Source organism: Dasypus novemcinctus, chromosome 18 (assembly GCF_030445035.2).
Source record: "Dasypus novemcinctus isolate mDasNov1 chromosome 18, mDasNov1.1.hap2, whole genome shotgun sequence".
Classification (NCBI taxonomy): Eukaryota; Metazoa; Chordata; class Mammalia; order Cingulata; family Dasypodidae; genus Dasypus; species Dasypus novemcinctus.
In genome coordinates, this window is record NC_080690.1 from 7,244,676 (window position 1) to 7,260,932 (window position 16,257).

The 16,257-nt window shown below is 52.1% G+C and overlaps 1 protein-coding gene across 1 annotated transcript in view; it reads right to left on the minus strand.

The window, feature by feature from the left end:
* The window catches only part of PLCG2 (phospholipase C gamma 2), a 169,759-nt gene that overhangs the window by 26,046 nt on the left and 127,456 nt on the right, over positions 1 to 16,257 (minus strand). Inside the window, exons 25-30 of the mRNA XM_004468949.3 lie at positions 13,642 to 13,799; positions 9,015 to 9,117; positions 7,360 to 7,569; positions 5,834 to 5,979; positions 4,790 to 4,904; positions 2,609 to 2,776 (exon numbers count right to left, since the gene is read on the minus strand). Of these exons, the coding sequence (XP_004469006.2) occupies positions 2,609 to 2,776; positions 4,790 to 4,904; positions 5,834 to 5,979; positions 7,360 to 7,569; positions 9,015 to 9,117; positions 13,642 to 13,799 (900 nt within the window). The remainder of the gene's footprint in view (positions 1 to 2,608; positions 2,777 to 4,789; positions 4,905 to 5,833; positions 5,980 to 7,359; positions 7,570 to 9,014; positions 9,118 to 13,641; positions 13,800 to 16,257) is intronic.

Below are 16,257 nucleotides of genomic sequence, written 5' to 3' on the forward strand. Positions count from 1 at the left end.
TCCTTGGTCACATGGCAATGCATATGGCAACCTCTCCTGACCTCTCCCTTCTCTTCCAGGTTTGCTGACTTTGAGCTTTCGCTGCTCCCTCTGTGGCTTTCTCTCTCTTTGTCTGAATTTCATTCTGCTTCTAAAGGACTCCAGAAATAGGATTAAGACCCATCCTGATTGAGATGGGCTACTTCTTAACTGAAGTAACTCATCAAAGGGGCATATGCACAATGGGTTCATACTCACAGGAATGGGTTAAGCTTAAGAACATGTTTTCCTGGGGGTGTATACAGCTCCAAACCACCACAGGGATGAAAGGTACTTCCCAATTTTCCTATAAACAGAGTTCAATCTCTTTTTATTCTTGTCTTTTTGGGTTGTTTCACAGGGGAAAGGGAAAGAGAGACATCTTTTCAAGTCAGATCAGCGCTCCGGCTTCGAGCGCCTGTGGGACATGGCAGTCCTCGCTGAAGGTGGCCTGCAGAGTGGAGGAACGCCAGGTGGAAGTCAGACACTCCTGGCTTGGAATTCACTTCTGGTCTTACCAGGGTGTGACCTGTGCGGGTTAACTAACACCCCGGTGCCCGAGAGTGCTTGTATTTATAAAGTGAAGATGAGAAAACCTCTTTCACAGAATTGCTGGGGGATTAAAAGGAAGAGCTGAAGGCACCTAACCCAGCTTTCCTTTCCGAGCTCCAGCTGGCTCAAAAGCTTACGCACATCCCTGATGACAATAGGCAAAGTTTCTCTCGGAGTTCACAAGGCCCCATGCCTTATTCACAAAGGGATTGTGCATTTGCTTCCACTCCTGCCATGAATATGTATGTGCCAGGCATGGCTAAGAGCGGGAAAGAGGCAGATAAAGCTCCTGCTGGGAGTACTGCAGTCTGGGGTGGCGGAGGGCTCCTCTCTTAAATCATCCTTAAGCTTTCGTTTTCTGTTTTTTTTAATGCTCCAGGCTAAGTCACAGGATTTTCAAGGCGAGTCAGCCTGATTTGGTGAGTAGTAACGGGGTTCTCAGCTCTGGTCTTGGTGCTGTGGAGAAAGCTAATGCCCATGATCTTTCAAGGGGTAACAGTCCAGCACTCCAGTGCATGCGGGGGGGAGAGGGGGGGTTCCCCAGGGAAGGTGGGTCAGGACGCAGCTGACAGTCACCACACAAAGGAATCTTTTTGTTGGGACACAGATGCTTGACCAAAAAAAACCACACTTCCTGCACTGGGAGAAGTAGAGTCATGAACTAAGCCTTCCTTGCTTGGCTAATCTAAGAGGCAAATGACGATTTAAGGAGCTGCTGCTTTATTGCCGGCTTTAAAGCAGTTTACAGTGGGCTGAGCCAGGTGAACCAAGAGGGGGTGCCGGGTACTGGGCCTCTGCGACTTGCAAAGGGACACTCATCATTTACAGGGAAAATGATGAAAATGGGTATTTCGCAAGTGCTAGGGAAGCAGCTGGCTTCGACATTTTCAGAGGTTGCTTCCGCAGGAGCAGAGCACAAAGACCGGCCAGGTTTTTCACGGAACTGCATCGGGCCAGCGCCCGCGGTGGACGTGGTCAGATTGATGGTGCTGAGAAGGGAGAGATTTAGGGCTGACATGCTCCAAGTTTAGACAAACAATGAAGACAGGACCTAGTTCATCTCCCCACTGAGTCCAAGGTTTCCAAACAATGTCAAGAGAAAAGACTGTACATAAATAACTAAAACCACAGTGAGTTTTTTGTCTTGAAGGTAAATAAAATACGATCCTGAGGAAAACGGGAACAGTGACCCCGTGAGAGTCCACACGGACCCGTGGTCCTGTGCCTCATGCAAGAGAAAGGCTGAGGAAGGGGAAGCAGGGCATTCAGCATCTAGCCAGGGCCCATCTGTCAAGCGTTATATACACAAGCCAGCGGACTGCAGCATACCAAAGTCCAGTGGGACAGTAAGTTCTAGACAATACATCAACATGGGGACAGCCACGTTTGCAAAGCAGCAACTCTGATAAATGGCCCTAGAAGCCACGCTGCGCCATGGGCCCTACACGTCCCCTCCCCTGGAGCAGGGCGAGGCTTCCAGGCTCACCGGGGACTCAGCAGGGCTTGGTGTCTTGACTCTTAAGAACTGGTCCCAAACCACGCAGGGGTTTGTGTTTTGCGTGGTGTGGAAGAAAATCTCAGCAGTTCCAAGAAATGGATCCAACCATCCCTTACCCCAGATCACTCAGGAGAGAGGAGCCCAAGATTGCAAATCAGGCCTTTCCCTCCCACCATACCATGTTCCCAACCAGGGAGGGAGAAGAGCTCAAAACAGACCCAGCCCTGGGGATAGCTCCTAACATTCCAAAATGGACAAACCACAGTGCTGTGCTTCCAAGTTGACCATCCACCCTAACCCACCGTTGCGGGCAGACATCCGCATTTTGGAACACACCGCATCCCGTCTCACCCTCTCCCTCCAACAGCGTGCTAAATGACAGGCGGTCGGTTTGCCAGCTCATAGAACATATCAAATCAGCTCTCCAAGCCACCCAATAGGTTTTGCGATGATTTAATAAAATTCTTTTTTAAAACCAGCAGCGTACATCAAAGAATGACGCTAACTCAAATCGAGCATCATAATTAGAGGGCCTCTTACCTGACTTGATTCCTTTAATGGGGTAAGTGGCATGAGCCAGAAAGTTGGGATCGCTGAACATATCTTCCTCGTATACCACGAAGCGCAGAAATGCGAGGTTTGGGTCATAAATTTCAAATGTCACCTTCTCCTGTGTTGCAGCCCAGACAGGGCTTAAGCCATTGTCATCTGGGAAGAGATCAGAGCTCGTGAGAGGCTGCATTTGACCTGCCCCTCCTGGTACAACTCTCTCTGCAGCTTTTGGCTTTGAACCCTGTTAGTAACCTTGCAAATAAATATACGTCTATGCCAAGATCTAAGAAAATCTGAATAACTGTTTTTCCCAGTAAGCAGTCTCGGTAAAGCTGCTGTGGCAGGCCCAGCCCTCCTGAGTAGGGCTTTTACCTCTATAAATCTCCAGTCTCGACTCCCTGAGGAGGGAGGGGAGGTGAATGGTAGAGCAAAAGGAGTGATTTTTGGAAGAGCTAAAAGGAGAAGAGGCTCTTGAGAAGGGAGCCGGGAGCTGCATCCCTTGATCTGAGATAAAGGGGGTGGGTGGAGGTTTGCTGAAGAGGTAGGAACAGAAGCATGTTCTAGAATTGTCAGGGAAGAATCCCAGCCTCGTGGAGGAAGGAGCGAGCCTGCCACACTCCCTGAATGCTGAAGCAGATGACAAGCTCTGATGCCATCCGCCCACAAGCTCCCTGCTCTCAGGACAACGAGCAGCAGAGTGGTGCCAGTTACCCTGTACCCAGGCCCTCTGGGGTGACTCGGTGGGTTCAGATGCTACATATGCCATGGGTTGTGGCCCATCTGAGGGGCCCAGGACCCAGCAGTTTGGAGCAAGCAGTAAATAGAGTGGTAAGCAAAGAAGCCAATCCCCAGCCTGGCACAAGTAGTCCCCAGCAGTCACACTGCAGCCACCCTGGCCTTCTAGTTGCATGATCAGCTGCAGAAGCCACTCGGCACCAGGACGTGGCTAAGTTTTGTAGTTTGACCCATGCAGCAAGAAAGTGCGGGGGCACTCACCCCTGGCCAGCTGCCTAGTCCAACAAGTATGCTGTGCTCTGGGGCCCCGGGGGTGCTGCAGTATGGGAAAGCAGTATGGGAAAACATTCCCCTGTAGGAATGCCCTTTGGAAAGGCCAAAGCTGACTGTTGAGGCCAAGTCTATGCCTATAAGCATTGCTGGCTTTATCAGCCAAAAACCTTCAGTCCCAAGATCCCACCCTTCTCCAGGGACTCCGTGTGGCAAATGTCTCAGTCTCTATTCCCAAACATCACTGATCCAAATACCACTGAGGTCCATGTTAAGCCAAAGCAATGGGGAAATCACCACTTCTTGGGACCAGCTGGCCAACCTCTGAATTACCCAGAATGCCTGATCTGCTAATTAGCCTGCTCCACAAGGAGGCATGAGGGAAACAGAAGTGAGCCCCAAGTCAAATTGCTTTCAGTTTAGATGTCTTAATACACACTGCAGGAGCCAAATTAGAGACTGAGTAAATGAATTATCAGTGGATCCCTTTTTACCTTGATCTATACATGATGTAAATGAAGTGCATCTATACCAAGAGCTAAGAAAACCTAATTTTTTTTTTCTAGTAAGCAATTCTGCTACAGCTGCTGCAGCAGCTCTGGCTCTCAGTGAGTAGGGAGAGGAGACTACCTGCCCCCCAGTACCTTTCCTCTTTCCACTCCCCTCCAGAGACCCGACTTGCCCAGTTAATTGGCCAGCACTGGAGTTGTTCACCACTGCCTTTTCCTGGGGGCAGTGATGCTGGGCCTTGAAAGGCCCCCAGCTCAGGGTCTCTTCCCGGCTTCACCTAGAACAAGCATTTCTCTTGTCCTTCCTGCCCCCTGTGGGAGGAGATCACCCAGGCTAGGCTGAACACCTTGGGTGCGGTCAGCCTCTCTCTCAACAGCAGATAAACCAGGTTGGGGCCTGGCGCACTGGGACAGTCAGCCTTGCACGTGATGCCCGGGGAGGGAGCCTCGCCTAGGGCACCTGCGTGAGCTGCAGCAGAGACGTCCTGCACCGGGCACGGGCCCCACTATTTTACACAGTGGCCCTGTGCTCCCCTGAGCTGAAGCACAGCAGAGAAGAAGGAGAAATCAGGGATCCAGGCAACAACACAGCAGCAAAATCCCCACACAATTCAACTCGCTCCGGGGGTGAAAAGAAGAGTCGTGGGCAACTTACTCACAACTGTTGTCTTAAACTTGTTGTTGTCGTACTCGGCACCACATATTTCCACCTCGACAAACGGACAAGCGATGCTCCGTCCAGGCTTGGGGAGATGGCGGGCACCGAGAACCTAGGAAACCAAAGGTCAATATCTGAATCCCCTTGCATCTTGCCAAGAGCATGACCCACCAGGCATGGGGGGTCTAGCCTGGGGTTGAGTTTGGATTCCGAGTCAGCCTGTGTTGAGTTCAAAGCCAGCCTTAATTTCTTCAGGGGTGGCTGGGAGGGTTAATTCCTGGTGAAGCGGAACCCCTCATGGTTCCCTTTTGTGGAAGTGGAGAGTGGAGTGGGATGACCCAGGAGACCCCCCAGGTTGGCCAAGCTACAGCGGACAGAGCCAGGCCCTGAGCCCCCATGCCATCGGGCCCCGAGGTGGCTGCCACCTCGGTGAGCGCGTAGACAAGCACTCCCAGCCCAGGTGGGCAGACACAGAGGAGTGAGAGGCCTTGGGTGACTGGTCTTCATGTGGGTGACTGGTCTTCATGTGAAGACTGCTTACATGCACTTCTTTAATATTTCCTTAATCTTAGCAGAAACATCACTTCTCTACTTTGCATGGTTTTCAAAAGACTTTGGAGAAGCAAAAACACCAAGTTGGATGAATTTAAAAATGAAAGGCTCTGACCCCTGAAACTGGCCAAAGAAGGGCAGGCCGTCTCCTCGGTGAGGGACCAAAGGACAACTCCCCCTGCCTCATTTCTGCCTTCTCCCAGCCAGGGGGGCCCAGCTGGGACCACAGAGCCCCTGCCGAAGCCTCGAGGTGCTGACACCCGCTGGGGGGTAGATTCAGACCTCAGCGCCAGCGACAAGAGTGGGGACCTACGTGGGTTAGGGGTAGAGCCCTCTCCCTTCCCTCTTCCCCCCAAATGAGTCTACACCACACTCTAGGAAAGATCCTTAACCACTTCCGGGTGTTGATGGTTTAAGTCGCAGGGTTCCTCTGAGGATCTGTGGAGGGGAGCCCCGGCTACCTGGGGACAGAAAGAGGTAGGGGCTCACCTTGACGGTCAGCGTCATCCGGATCTTCCTCTGGGACTCCGGAGGCATGGGGTCGTACTTCTCCCCCCTCATGCCCTCTGGCTGCAGGACGTAGCCCGTCCGCCCATTGAGGGAAAACAGGGCGTGGTTCACCTGCATGTACTTATCTAGGAAGGAAGGGAGATGCTGCAGGCGGCGCCAGCTCCCGGCCCCCTGGGCCAGGGCTTGCCAGGTACTAAAGGACTTGTACCTTTGTCCAAAAGTAATTTGAGGCTGTTGTTAAAACAGGTATCTGATTGGGAGAAAATATTAATTAAAACAAAAAAAAATCTCAGGCTGGGGAATACTTTTCCAAGTATGAAACCAAATCCACAACCATTTTTTAAAAAGATTAAAACTGCTAGAAACTGAATTTCCACATAGGAAAAAAATCCATAAAAGTTTAAGATACACTGTGGAAAGAAAAGTCATTTTAGCTCAAATGATCAGTAAACATATTTGCATACATTTTTTAACTTATTGAGAGCTCAGATAAATTTATGCTACAAATGCCTAGACCCCATTTTTAAAAATTGGGTAAAAAGCATGAACAGATGGGTCACAGAAAAGAAAATGCTTCCTAAATCATGAAATCTGCTTAATAATACACTACTCTGAAGAGAGAGCCACAGTAGGAAGAGACTTGAATGTTCGATAACTCTAACATGGTGAAGGTCCTGGGCAGTCGTGCCTGCCAGCATTTTACCAATTTGCATCCAGCCCCCAGGCCTCCGGGGAGGGCAGGGAGTGCAGTGTGGCAAAACGTCTTGGCTCAGACACAGCTGGCCGCAGCTGCCAGAAGTGGTTCTCAACGTGGAAAGGCACGTGCTCTTGACCCACACTGCAGTTCTGACAATCTCGTCCCACAGATGTGCGCCCACCTCTGTGAACGGGTGCTCGGGTAAGGTCACAGAAAGCAGTGCTGTGCGCACAAATAAGTGCTGGGGAATAACCAACGTGGGCGGCGACAGTGGACATGTGAGAAAAACTATGGTTCGGTGCGCCGGAGCATTCTGCAGCAATGCAAAGAAGGTTGACGGAGTCTACAGATGGTAGATACCCAAGACAGGCTCAAGTACAAAGCATCAAGCAGACTTTATGCTACCATTTTTATGAAAAAGCTTTGCATGCTTGTTTTCCCCGGCATATGGATACTCCAGAAGACAGGCCAAACAAAGAGAGACAGGTCAAGAGGAGGGAGCCCCAAAGACAGGCATTGAGCACCTGGATCCAGCTGTGCCTGAAGCTAAGCATCAACTCCTGGACTTTCTAATTCCATGAGCTAATACATTGCCTTCTCCTCTTGAGCCAGACTGACTCGGCTTGTGTCACTTGCAATCAAGGGGTCTGCTGAGCACAGGCGCCACAGGTCCCTTCACCACTCAACTGACATTCCTAAGACTTGTTCTGGGACACCGGCAGCAGCCTGGTGGCTCCAGCTTGCCCTGCCTGCAACAACCCCATGGCCTTCTTGGATTTACCAGCCACCAAAATCAGTCCTCCTTTACCTGCAGTCTGGAAGTTGAGGGCCACCATCTGTGAGCCACACAGCCAGAGGCGGAAGGGATCGTAGTTTGACGAGTCGACCCTCTGCCCCTTCGGGTAGATGCGGGTCAGGCCCTTTTGGTTGTACTTCAAGAGATCGATGGGTTTCTGCCTGACGATGCTGTCAGCCTTGGTCTCCACGAAGGAGCGGATCTCTCGGAAGTCAGGGTTTTCTGCATTCACAGGGAAGGAAGGCACCATGCGTTCTGTTTTGTATCCACATCTTTTCTCGACGCTTGGGGCAATCCTCGGTGCTCAGGTTATAAAATAAAGCCAGGAATTGCTCTCTTGGACGAGACATTTAAGTGGTTATGATGCTACTGCCCTGTGACTGCCATGGATTCTTGCTCTCTGGGGATCCCAGATATTAGAAGGGGTCCCCATTTTCCCGCAGCCTTTACTCTAGGATTATTGTAATTTAGTGTTTATTTCAAACCACCAACAGGCATGAACAAGACACCACCAAGGCAGGACAGTTGTGGGAAGAGGGAGGATGTGGATGGTTTTAGGAATGAGATGCAGAGCTAGATAGGACATCATAGTCAAGGTTACAGACACAAGACACTTGAGCCAGCAGCTCGGGAGGGGCTGCCGCGGGCAGGACGGGACTGGGACGGGAAGCCCTGATGGGTAAAGGGAGGAGCAGGGCTGGGCTGTGCATGCAACGCTCTGCTCCACCCCATCACTCGTGCGACGCCCCAGCGCCGGCACGCTGAGCTTGGCAGAGGGTGGCCCTGAGCGCCGGCTTCTTCCTCCAGCTCGTGGTGGTGTGGGGACCAGCCTCCCGCTGGCAGTTAACCCTGCGGTTTACCACCATCGCCCTGGTCCTCTGTCCTGGAACCACTGATGACTGAGATCAAGGACACGAAGTTGCTCGAAAGGCCCAAGGAAAGGGGAAATCAAAGATGAGCAGCATCACGCACGATTCGAGCATCAAAGAACTCGCCGCTTGGGAGGATCTGGGGGAGCCGTATTGGAATCCCTCTGTGGGAGGCTGAGTACTGACGCCCCCACCCTCCAAATACACCCAGGTCTCGTCCCCGGAAACCATGATTGTTGCCTTACATGGCAGAGAGAGCTTTGCAAATGTGATTACATTTAGGACCTTGAGATGGGGAGAACCAGCTCGATGATCCGGGTGGGCTCTAAGTATAACCACGGGTACCCTGAGAAGGAAGAGGCAGAGACACTGGACCCACAGGTGGGGGTGGCCCAGGACCTCAGGCGGAGGCAGGGGGAAGCCGCCTCACGCCAGGGGCCACGCAGGGCCACCAGAGACCCGAGAGGCCACGGCTGAGACCTCCCCAGAGCCTCGGGAGGGGGCCCCGCCCTGGGACTCCTCTATTTCATTCCAAGGACTGTTTGGAACTCGTGGCCCCAAACCTAAAACATGTGTCGTTTTAAGCCACGGAGTGTGTTGTAAGTTGTTACAACCACGAGAGGCTCTAGGAGGCTCTTCCTCCCGAAGGCAGTGCCGGTTCTGTCCTGGCACAAGGGGAGGCCCCGGCCAGGAGCGGGGAAGAACGAGCCGGAAAACCCATTCCCACTGTCCTGATCCGAAAAGGTACCAGGCTCAAAGACAACGGCTCGTGGGAAGGCAGGTGGGGGGAGGCGTTACCTAAGTTGTCCTTGGTCTTGCTGGTAGGTTTGCAGTAGACGACCAGGTCCGAGAGCTCGATGGCGATCGACTGGTTCTTCTCCCAGTACCTCATGCTGTTCTCCTGTGCGGGGGGCATCACCTTCAGGGCCGGCCCCCGAGACACCCACTCTCTTCCGGCACCCTTGGCGCCTCCTCCGCCTCTTTGCCCTCCACCCCCAGCGCCCCGTCCCTCCCACAAGCTCAGGTTTTCAGGACAGCTGGGTCCACACACCCGCCAGCCCCTGCCGCCCCCTTGCTCCTTCCTCGTGCCGCCCGGCTCCTCGGCCAGGGGGGTCCCACCCCGCGTTTGTGCCATGCTCAGCTCCCAGCCGCAGACTGCAAATGTAAATGGGGGGGAGGGGGGACAGGCCTGCCCCTCGTCACTGCTCCTCTCTCCTCACCCCGCTGTGCCCTGCCCCCAGCCCAGTCCCCTCCCAGGAAAACACAGCTTCAGCTCGTCACACTGTAGTTGGCAGAGCCCGCGGCCTCGTACCCATGTGAGCCCACGGGCCATGGCACCTGGTCACGGCCCTGTCCTTGCACCCCTGTGCCCAGAATCGAGGGTGGCATCCTCCCTGCCTCCAACCCTGCCCAGACCTGCTCTGTCCAAGGGCTCCCCAGAGCCCAGGCCCCAGGCTTGGGAGCCGTTTCTGCTCTGGGGACCCTCCTGAGGATGACGGCTCCTTGCTTTACCCATCTGGCTCTTGTTCTCTCCTTGGCCAAGGGGGACCATTGAGAGACTATTATAGATAGTAATGGTCCCCATGTGGGGGTACATCTAGTCAGGGGTCACACGCTAAGGGCTTTATAGATAGTTTCTCAGGAAGCCCACACATCCCCCTGCCTGGCAGAGCTTATGTCCATTTTACAAAGAAACCGCAGCACACAGAGAGGTTAGGCATTTCCCCCGGGCTGCATCCTGGGGCAGCAACAGTGTCAGATGCTTAAGCAGTCAGCCAACCCAAAGGCCCTGCCCTCGCCCTGCCCTGCTACCACTCGGGGTGGCCCTTACATCCCATCAGCCACCAGGTCCCAGAGATGCCTTGTCCAAAATGCCTCCTGTGTCCAGCCCTGGAGTTCACACTCTGGAACCACGGCCCCTACCTCCCGGCAACTCCCCTGCCATCAGCCCTGCTGTTAATAACGCCTCCTCCTCCAGCCCAGCCACACGCAACCAACATCCGGGCAAGGGGCATTGCCTTCGTCACACCTTCTGGAACGCTGGCTGTTTCACCTGTCTCTGCTTTGCTTGGCCTTGCCCCATGCTCACCCGCTTGTCTTACACCCGTGCCATTCACCATCAGCCCCCAGAGCTTACTGCCCACTGAGTGACACCCCTCAAGAGCGGGTCTCCGCAGGTGCCACGTGCTTGGGTGACAGGTGGTGCTTGGTGGGAGCAGTGACACAGCGCAGTGGTTAAAAACGGGGAAGGAGAACAGAAGCCCGGGTTTGAGACCTGGCCCTGTCCTTGGGGCAAGCTGCTCTCTGTAGCCCGGTTCCCTCCACTGCAAAATGAGGCTGGTGTGAGTGCCCGCCTCGAGGAGCTGGAGTGAGACTTAAATGAGCAGTTCTTAGCACTCTGCCGGGCACACGGCAAAGGCGCAACAGAAGAGACCACTCAGACTGCACTGGGAGACACCTCCCCTCTGCAGAGGGTGGGAAGCCCACTCCTGAGAGACAAGCAGGCATGGACGCCCAATTTCTCCCATAAGACTGCCTTCGCCCACAAGAGCCAGCGTAATTCCAAGGGCCAGGCAAACGCACCTGGGCAATGAACAGCCAAACCAGCCCTCTGGGTGAGCCCCAGCAGGGCCACATCACCGAGACAGCTTTGAGTGTGGCTAGGAGCCTCCAAAATTTTGCCCAGCCCATCGGCGTACACCCAAGTTTCACCAGGCCTTACTATACTTCCTGGGCATAAAGAGAGCTGGAACAGTACAGCTAGAAGAGATAGTTGACATGGAATGGGGCTGGAGAAAGGCAAATGAGATGTCAGTCAGAGGGTCAAGGGCAAAGTGCCTGTTTCCCTGAAGCCAGGTTTCTTTTCAAGTGTCAGGCTAGTCTCCTGCTCCTTGTGTCAACTTGGCTTTGTACTCCTGGCACAGTTTTCAACATGGTCTTGTTTTGGGAGGGGAAGCCCCATCAGTAACACAGCTCAGGATTTGCTCAGGACAACAGAACTGATTAAAAGGACAGGAGGGTGGGGGAAGGAATGCTGCAGCGGTGTCTAATTATGGAACTTGGGCCTCTCTGAGAGCTATGAAAAGTAAGTGGAGCTTCACATTTTTCCCTAGCTCAGCCCAAGTTCAAGATGAAATGCCAGTGGCACCTTCAAAATTGTCTAAGAATGACTCTCCAGACCTACAAAGTTGGCCCATCAGGTTGTCTACAACGCTGTCACAACCCTTTCATTGATTAAGCTTCCATGTCTCTTAGTGGCTGGTCTATTGAGTGCCACCAAGGAGGACAGAGACCGGGTAGATACGAGGCCAAGCAGGCTTCTAGGGCAGGCAGGATTGTAAGGGCCGAGTCAAGAGCCCCCTGCAGTGCACTGAGAGCACACCCCAGGAAGGTTTCCCAGAGGCAGGACGGGGACTTCCTCCTCGTTCCTACACCGGTTCCCAAGGGTGGTTGTGCCCAGAGCAGAATCATGGTCAATTCTGCTGACTCCTGCTTTTTAACCTTCAAATGCAGTAATGAGGCTTGAAAAACACATTCCTTGTGAAATCTTAGCAAATGTAAAAACCAATTAAAGGGGAATGTAGATCAAAGGCAGAGAACAGCAGCCTTGAACAGCTAAGCTTAATTTCAGAAAAATATTATGCAGTGGAGGCAGGGGTGGGGTGGGGCTGGAGTGCACGTGAGAAAGAGAAAGGAAGGGAAAAGGAGAACATTTCCGTGAACTTGCATTTTTCTTCATTAAAAGAAGTGGAGACAGCCAGGGCGTACCAGGCAAGATAAAGGGACTAAGGACCTGCCCCCTTCTGTTTGTCTCTATTTTCAACTGGAGGAACCTGGAAGCACTGAGTGATAGGACACGCTTAGGAGGGTCACATGCTGGCGAATGGTGGCATGTAAATCACGATGACAACCACTCAACAGGCAGTGAGAACACACTCAAGGGAGATGGGGGAAATGACTTTTCAAATAAACTTCAGAGCAGTGGCGCCCGCTTGTGCTTCAGGGCCATGCTGCGCCAGAGGCACCGGAGGACAGAGGCCTCCATCAGGGAAGATGAGCTCATGGTTCTTGGCAAGTGACTAGGGAAGGTGTGACAAGGCTTGGAAGGACCAGGAGCCATATGTAAAGACCCGGGCTGGATTGTGAGACAGGGAAGAGATGATGGCCCCTGCCAGGAAGGGTGCCCATCTGACCATCCCTCTGCAGAGAGTCTTCTAAAGAAGACTTCACTCCAGGGGAGTGGAAAGGGTAAGTCAAAGGGCCTCTGGTGTCCAGAGACGGGCCAAGATGTGAGGCCCCCAGGACAAAGTGAAGACAAGAATGCTGGTGGCCGACTGCTCAAAGAACCTTGAAAGAGAGAAACTTGACTACAGCCAAAAGTCAGAGGAACCCAAGAGGCCCTGGGATAGTCTTCAAATCAGTATTTTATGTCAAGATCTACCTTAGAAGCTGGTAGGGACATTGGAAACCCGATCATTAGTATTTAACTTTTCAGTTCTGTGACCATAAGAAAGGGCAGTTGACACCTTACTCCATCTTCCAAGATAATGGCAACACTGCCCCAGGTCATCCTGGTACAATGCTGATGCAATGGTTAAGTGCTGTCGTGGACTCAGTCCTAGCATTTTCACGTACCATCTCATTCCATTGTCATGTCATCTTTTGAGGTAGGTATTTGGTTCCTTGTGTTGCAGACAAAGAAACTAACATTCAGAGGAGTGTGGTTCCTTGCCCGTGGCCCAGCCCTGCTAGGAGTCAAAGTCCTCCAGCCTGCCTAATTCCAAACCTCCTCTCCTGACACAGAACCTCACACCTTCTTGAAATACCCCCAACCAAATACCAATGCACTAGTTAGAGCAACACTGCCGAGATCATTCCCCTCTAGAGCTGAAGTTCCTCTGCAAGAATGCCAACCCTTTGGAGGGAAAGAACTAGGTCTTATTTACTGCTCTAGTCCCTGAGCCCTCCAGGTCTGGAGAGGTAGAATCCAGTGAATGCTTCTGTGGGTAGGATGCACGATGCGTTTACATTTAGAAAACAAGAAAATGTTTAGAAAACAAGAAAACACACAAATGAGAGTGGCACTGCTTGCTCAATACAATGAGTAGGGCCAGCCTGGCACTAAACATCAAGTATCGCTGTACACATGTTGAACCTTCTGAAGGTCCAGACTAGACCCAGCTTCCCAGGGGGACTGCCAGTGTCCCTTCCCTCTCCCCAGTGAGTGATGCTCCCTCTCTCGGAACCCACCTCATCTCCCTGAATTCCACAGGGCCCCTGAGCCTGCTCCTCCTGCTGCCTGGACATGCCCAGGGCCTCAGCATAGTGCCCGAAGCCTGAGCACCCCGGGCCCACCTGAGCAGCAGGTGAGCCCACCTGAGCAGCAGGTGAGCCCACCTGAGCAGCAGGTGAGCAAGGTGCCCACCTTGGTGTCAATCTTCCAGGTGATCTCCCGGATGCTCTGGAACCACTCAAACAGCTCCTCCACCTTGTCCGTGGCGAACTCCACCGGAGGGTCACCCTGCTTCTTAGGCTCCAGGATAAAGACGAAAGGCTTCTGGTTTTTCCCTTGCGGGGTTTTCACTGCAGGAAGGAATAATAAAAGGGTCAGTCAGTCGAGTAGCTGGCCACAAGACCAGGCTTCCTGCTGCCCAAGTCACCGCTGGCCTGAACCAAACCAAACCAAACCGCTCTCACTCCGGTCACAGTTGGCATCAACTGGGCATCTGCTCTGTATCAAAGGGTGTCTGGAGGCTTTTCCCACACTGCTGATTCAGAACAGAGTGAGCTGACCAGGGACCCCCGAAGAGAGACTGGTCCTCATCCCTGGTACCTGTGAACGTGACCTTATTTGGAAATAGGGTCTTTGCAGGTGTGATTATGTTAGGGACCTCGGGATGAGATGGTCCTGGATTTCGGGCAGGCCCTAAAGCCGATGACTAGTGTCCTTACACGAGAAAGGAGAGGGGGGCTCGAGGACGGAGAGGAAAACACTGTGTGAGGACAGAGGCAGAGTTTGGAGTGAAGCAGCTGCAAATGAGGGGACACCAAGGATGGCCAGCAGCCACCAGGAGAGAGAGGCCCAGGACGGACTCTCTCTCAGAGTCTCCAGGAGGAACCAGCCCCACCGACCTCCAAACCACAGGAGGAAAAAATTTCTGCTGTTTAAAGCCACTCCCTCACGGGAGTCCTAGGGAATTACTACAAGATGCAAAAGTACTTTATAGATGTGAAAATTAAGGCTACCCCAGAAACAGACCCATATATCTATTGCCAATTGAATTTCAACAAGATGCCATGCCCACGGAATAGGAAAAGAATAGTCTTCTTAAAAAGGATGTTGGGAAATCTGTATATCCACATGCAAAAGAATGAAATTGGACCACTACCTCATACCATGTATAAAAATCAACTCAAAATTATCAATGATCTAAATGTAAGAGCTAAAAACATAAAACTCTTAAGAGAAAGCATAGGGGGAAGCGGACTTGGCCCAACGGATAGGGTGTCCGCCTACCACATGGGAGGTCCACAGTTCAAACCCTGGGCCTCCTTGACCCATGTGGAGCTGGCACATGTGCAGTGCTGATGTTGCACAAGGAATGCCGTGCCACGCAGGGGTGTCCCCCGCATAGGGGAGCCCCACACACAAGCAGTGCGCCCCGTAAGGAGAGCCGCCCAGTGCGAAAGAAAATTCAGCCTGCCCAGGGGTGGCGGCTGCATACACGGAGAGCTGACGCAGCAAGATGACGAAACAAGAATAGACAGAGATTCCTGGTGCTGCTGACAACAATACAACAATGGAAGTAGACATGGAAGAACATGCAGTGAATAGACACTGAGAAAGCAGACAACTGGGGCGTGGGGGGGAGGGATGGGGAGAGAAATAAATTTAAAAAAAAAAAAGAAAGCATAGGGAAAAATCTCCATGACCTTAAATTTGTTAATGCGTTCTTAGCTATGACACCAAAAGCCTGAGCAACAAAAGAAACAATAGATAAATTGGATTTCATTAAAATTAAAAACTTTTGTGCAAAGGACATTATCAAGACAGTGAAAAGACAACCTACAGAATGGGAGGAAATGGTTGCAAATCATAAATCTGTTAACTGCTTAATATTCGGAATATATGAAGAACTCTTACAACTCAACAACAGAAAGACAAACAACCCAAATAAAAACCAGGCAAAGGACTTGAATAGACTTTTTTTCAGGGAGACATACATGTAAAGATGCTCAACATCGTTAGCCATTAGGGAAATGCAAATCAAAACCACAATGAAATACCCCCTCAACCCACGAGTAGGACTGCTATTAAAAAGTAGAGGGAAGCGGACTTGGCCCAGTGGTTAGGGCGTCCGTCTACCACATGGGAGGTCTGCAGTTCAAACCCCGGGCCTCCTTGACCCATGTGGACCTAGCCCATGCGCAGTACTGATATGCACAAGGAGCGCCGTGCCACACAGGGGTGTCCCCCGCATGGGGGAGCCCCACGTGCAAGGAATGTGCCCCATAAGGAGAGCCGCCCAGCGCGAAAGAAAGTGCAGCCTGCCCAGGAATGGCGCCGCACACACAGAGAGCTGACACAACAAGATGACACAACAAAAAGAAACACAGATTCCCTTGCCGCTGACAACAAGAGAAGCGGACAAAGAAGAAGAGGCAGCAAATAGACACAGAGAACAGACAACTGGGGTGGGGGTGGGGGGAAGGGGAGATAAATAAATAAATCTTTTTTTAAAAAATGAAATCATAAAAAAAAAGTAGAAAGCATTGGCAAGGATGTGGAGAAACTAGAACGCTTGTGCATTGCTGGTGGGAATGTAAAAACAGTGCACTGCTGTGGAGAACAGTTTGGTGGTTCCTCAGAAAGCTAACCGTGGAATTACTATTTACATCAATGTTCACAGCAGCATTACTGGTCGTAGCCAAAAAGTGGCAACCACCCAGGCACCCACTGACCGATGAACAGAGAAGCAAAACGTGGCATAGCCACACAGTGCAATATCGCTGGGGCATAAGACTGAGTGAAGTTCTGAGG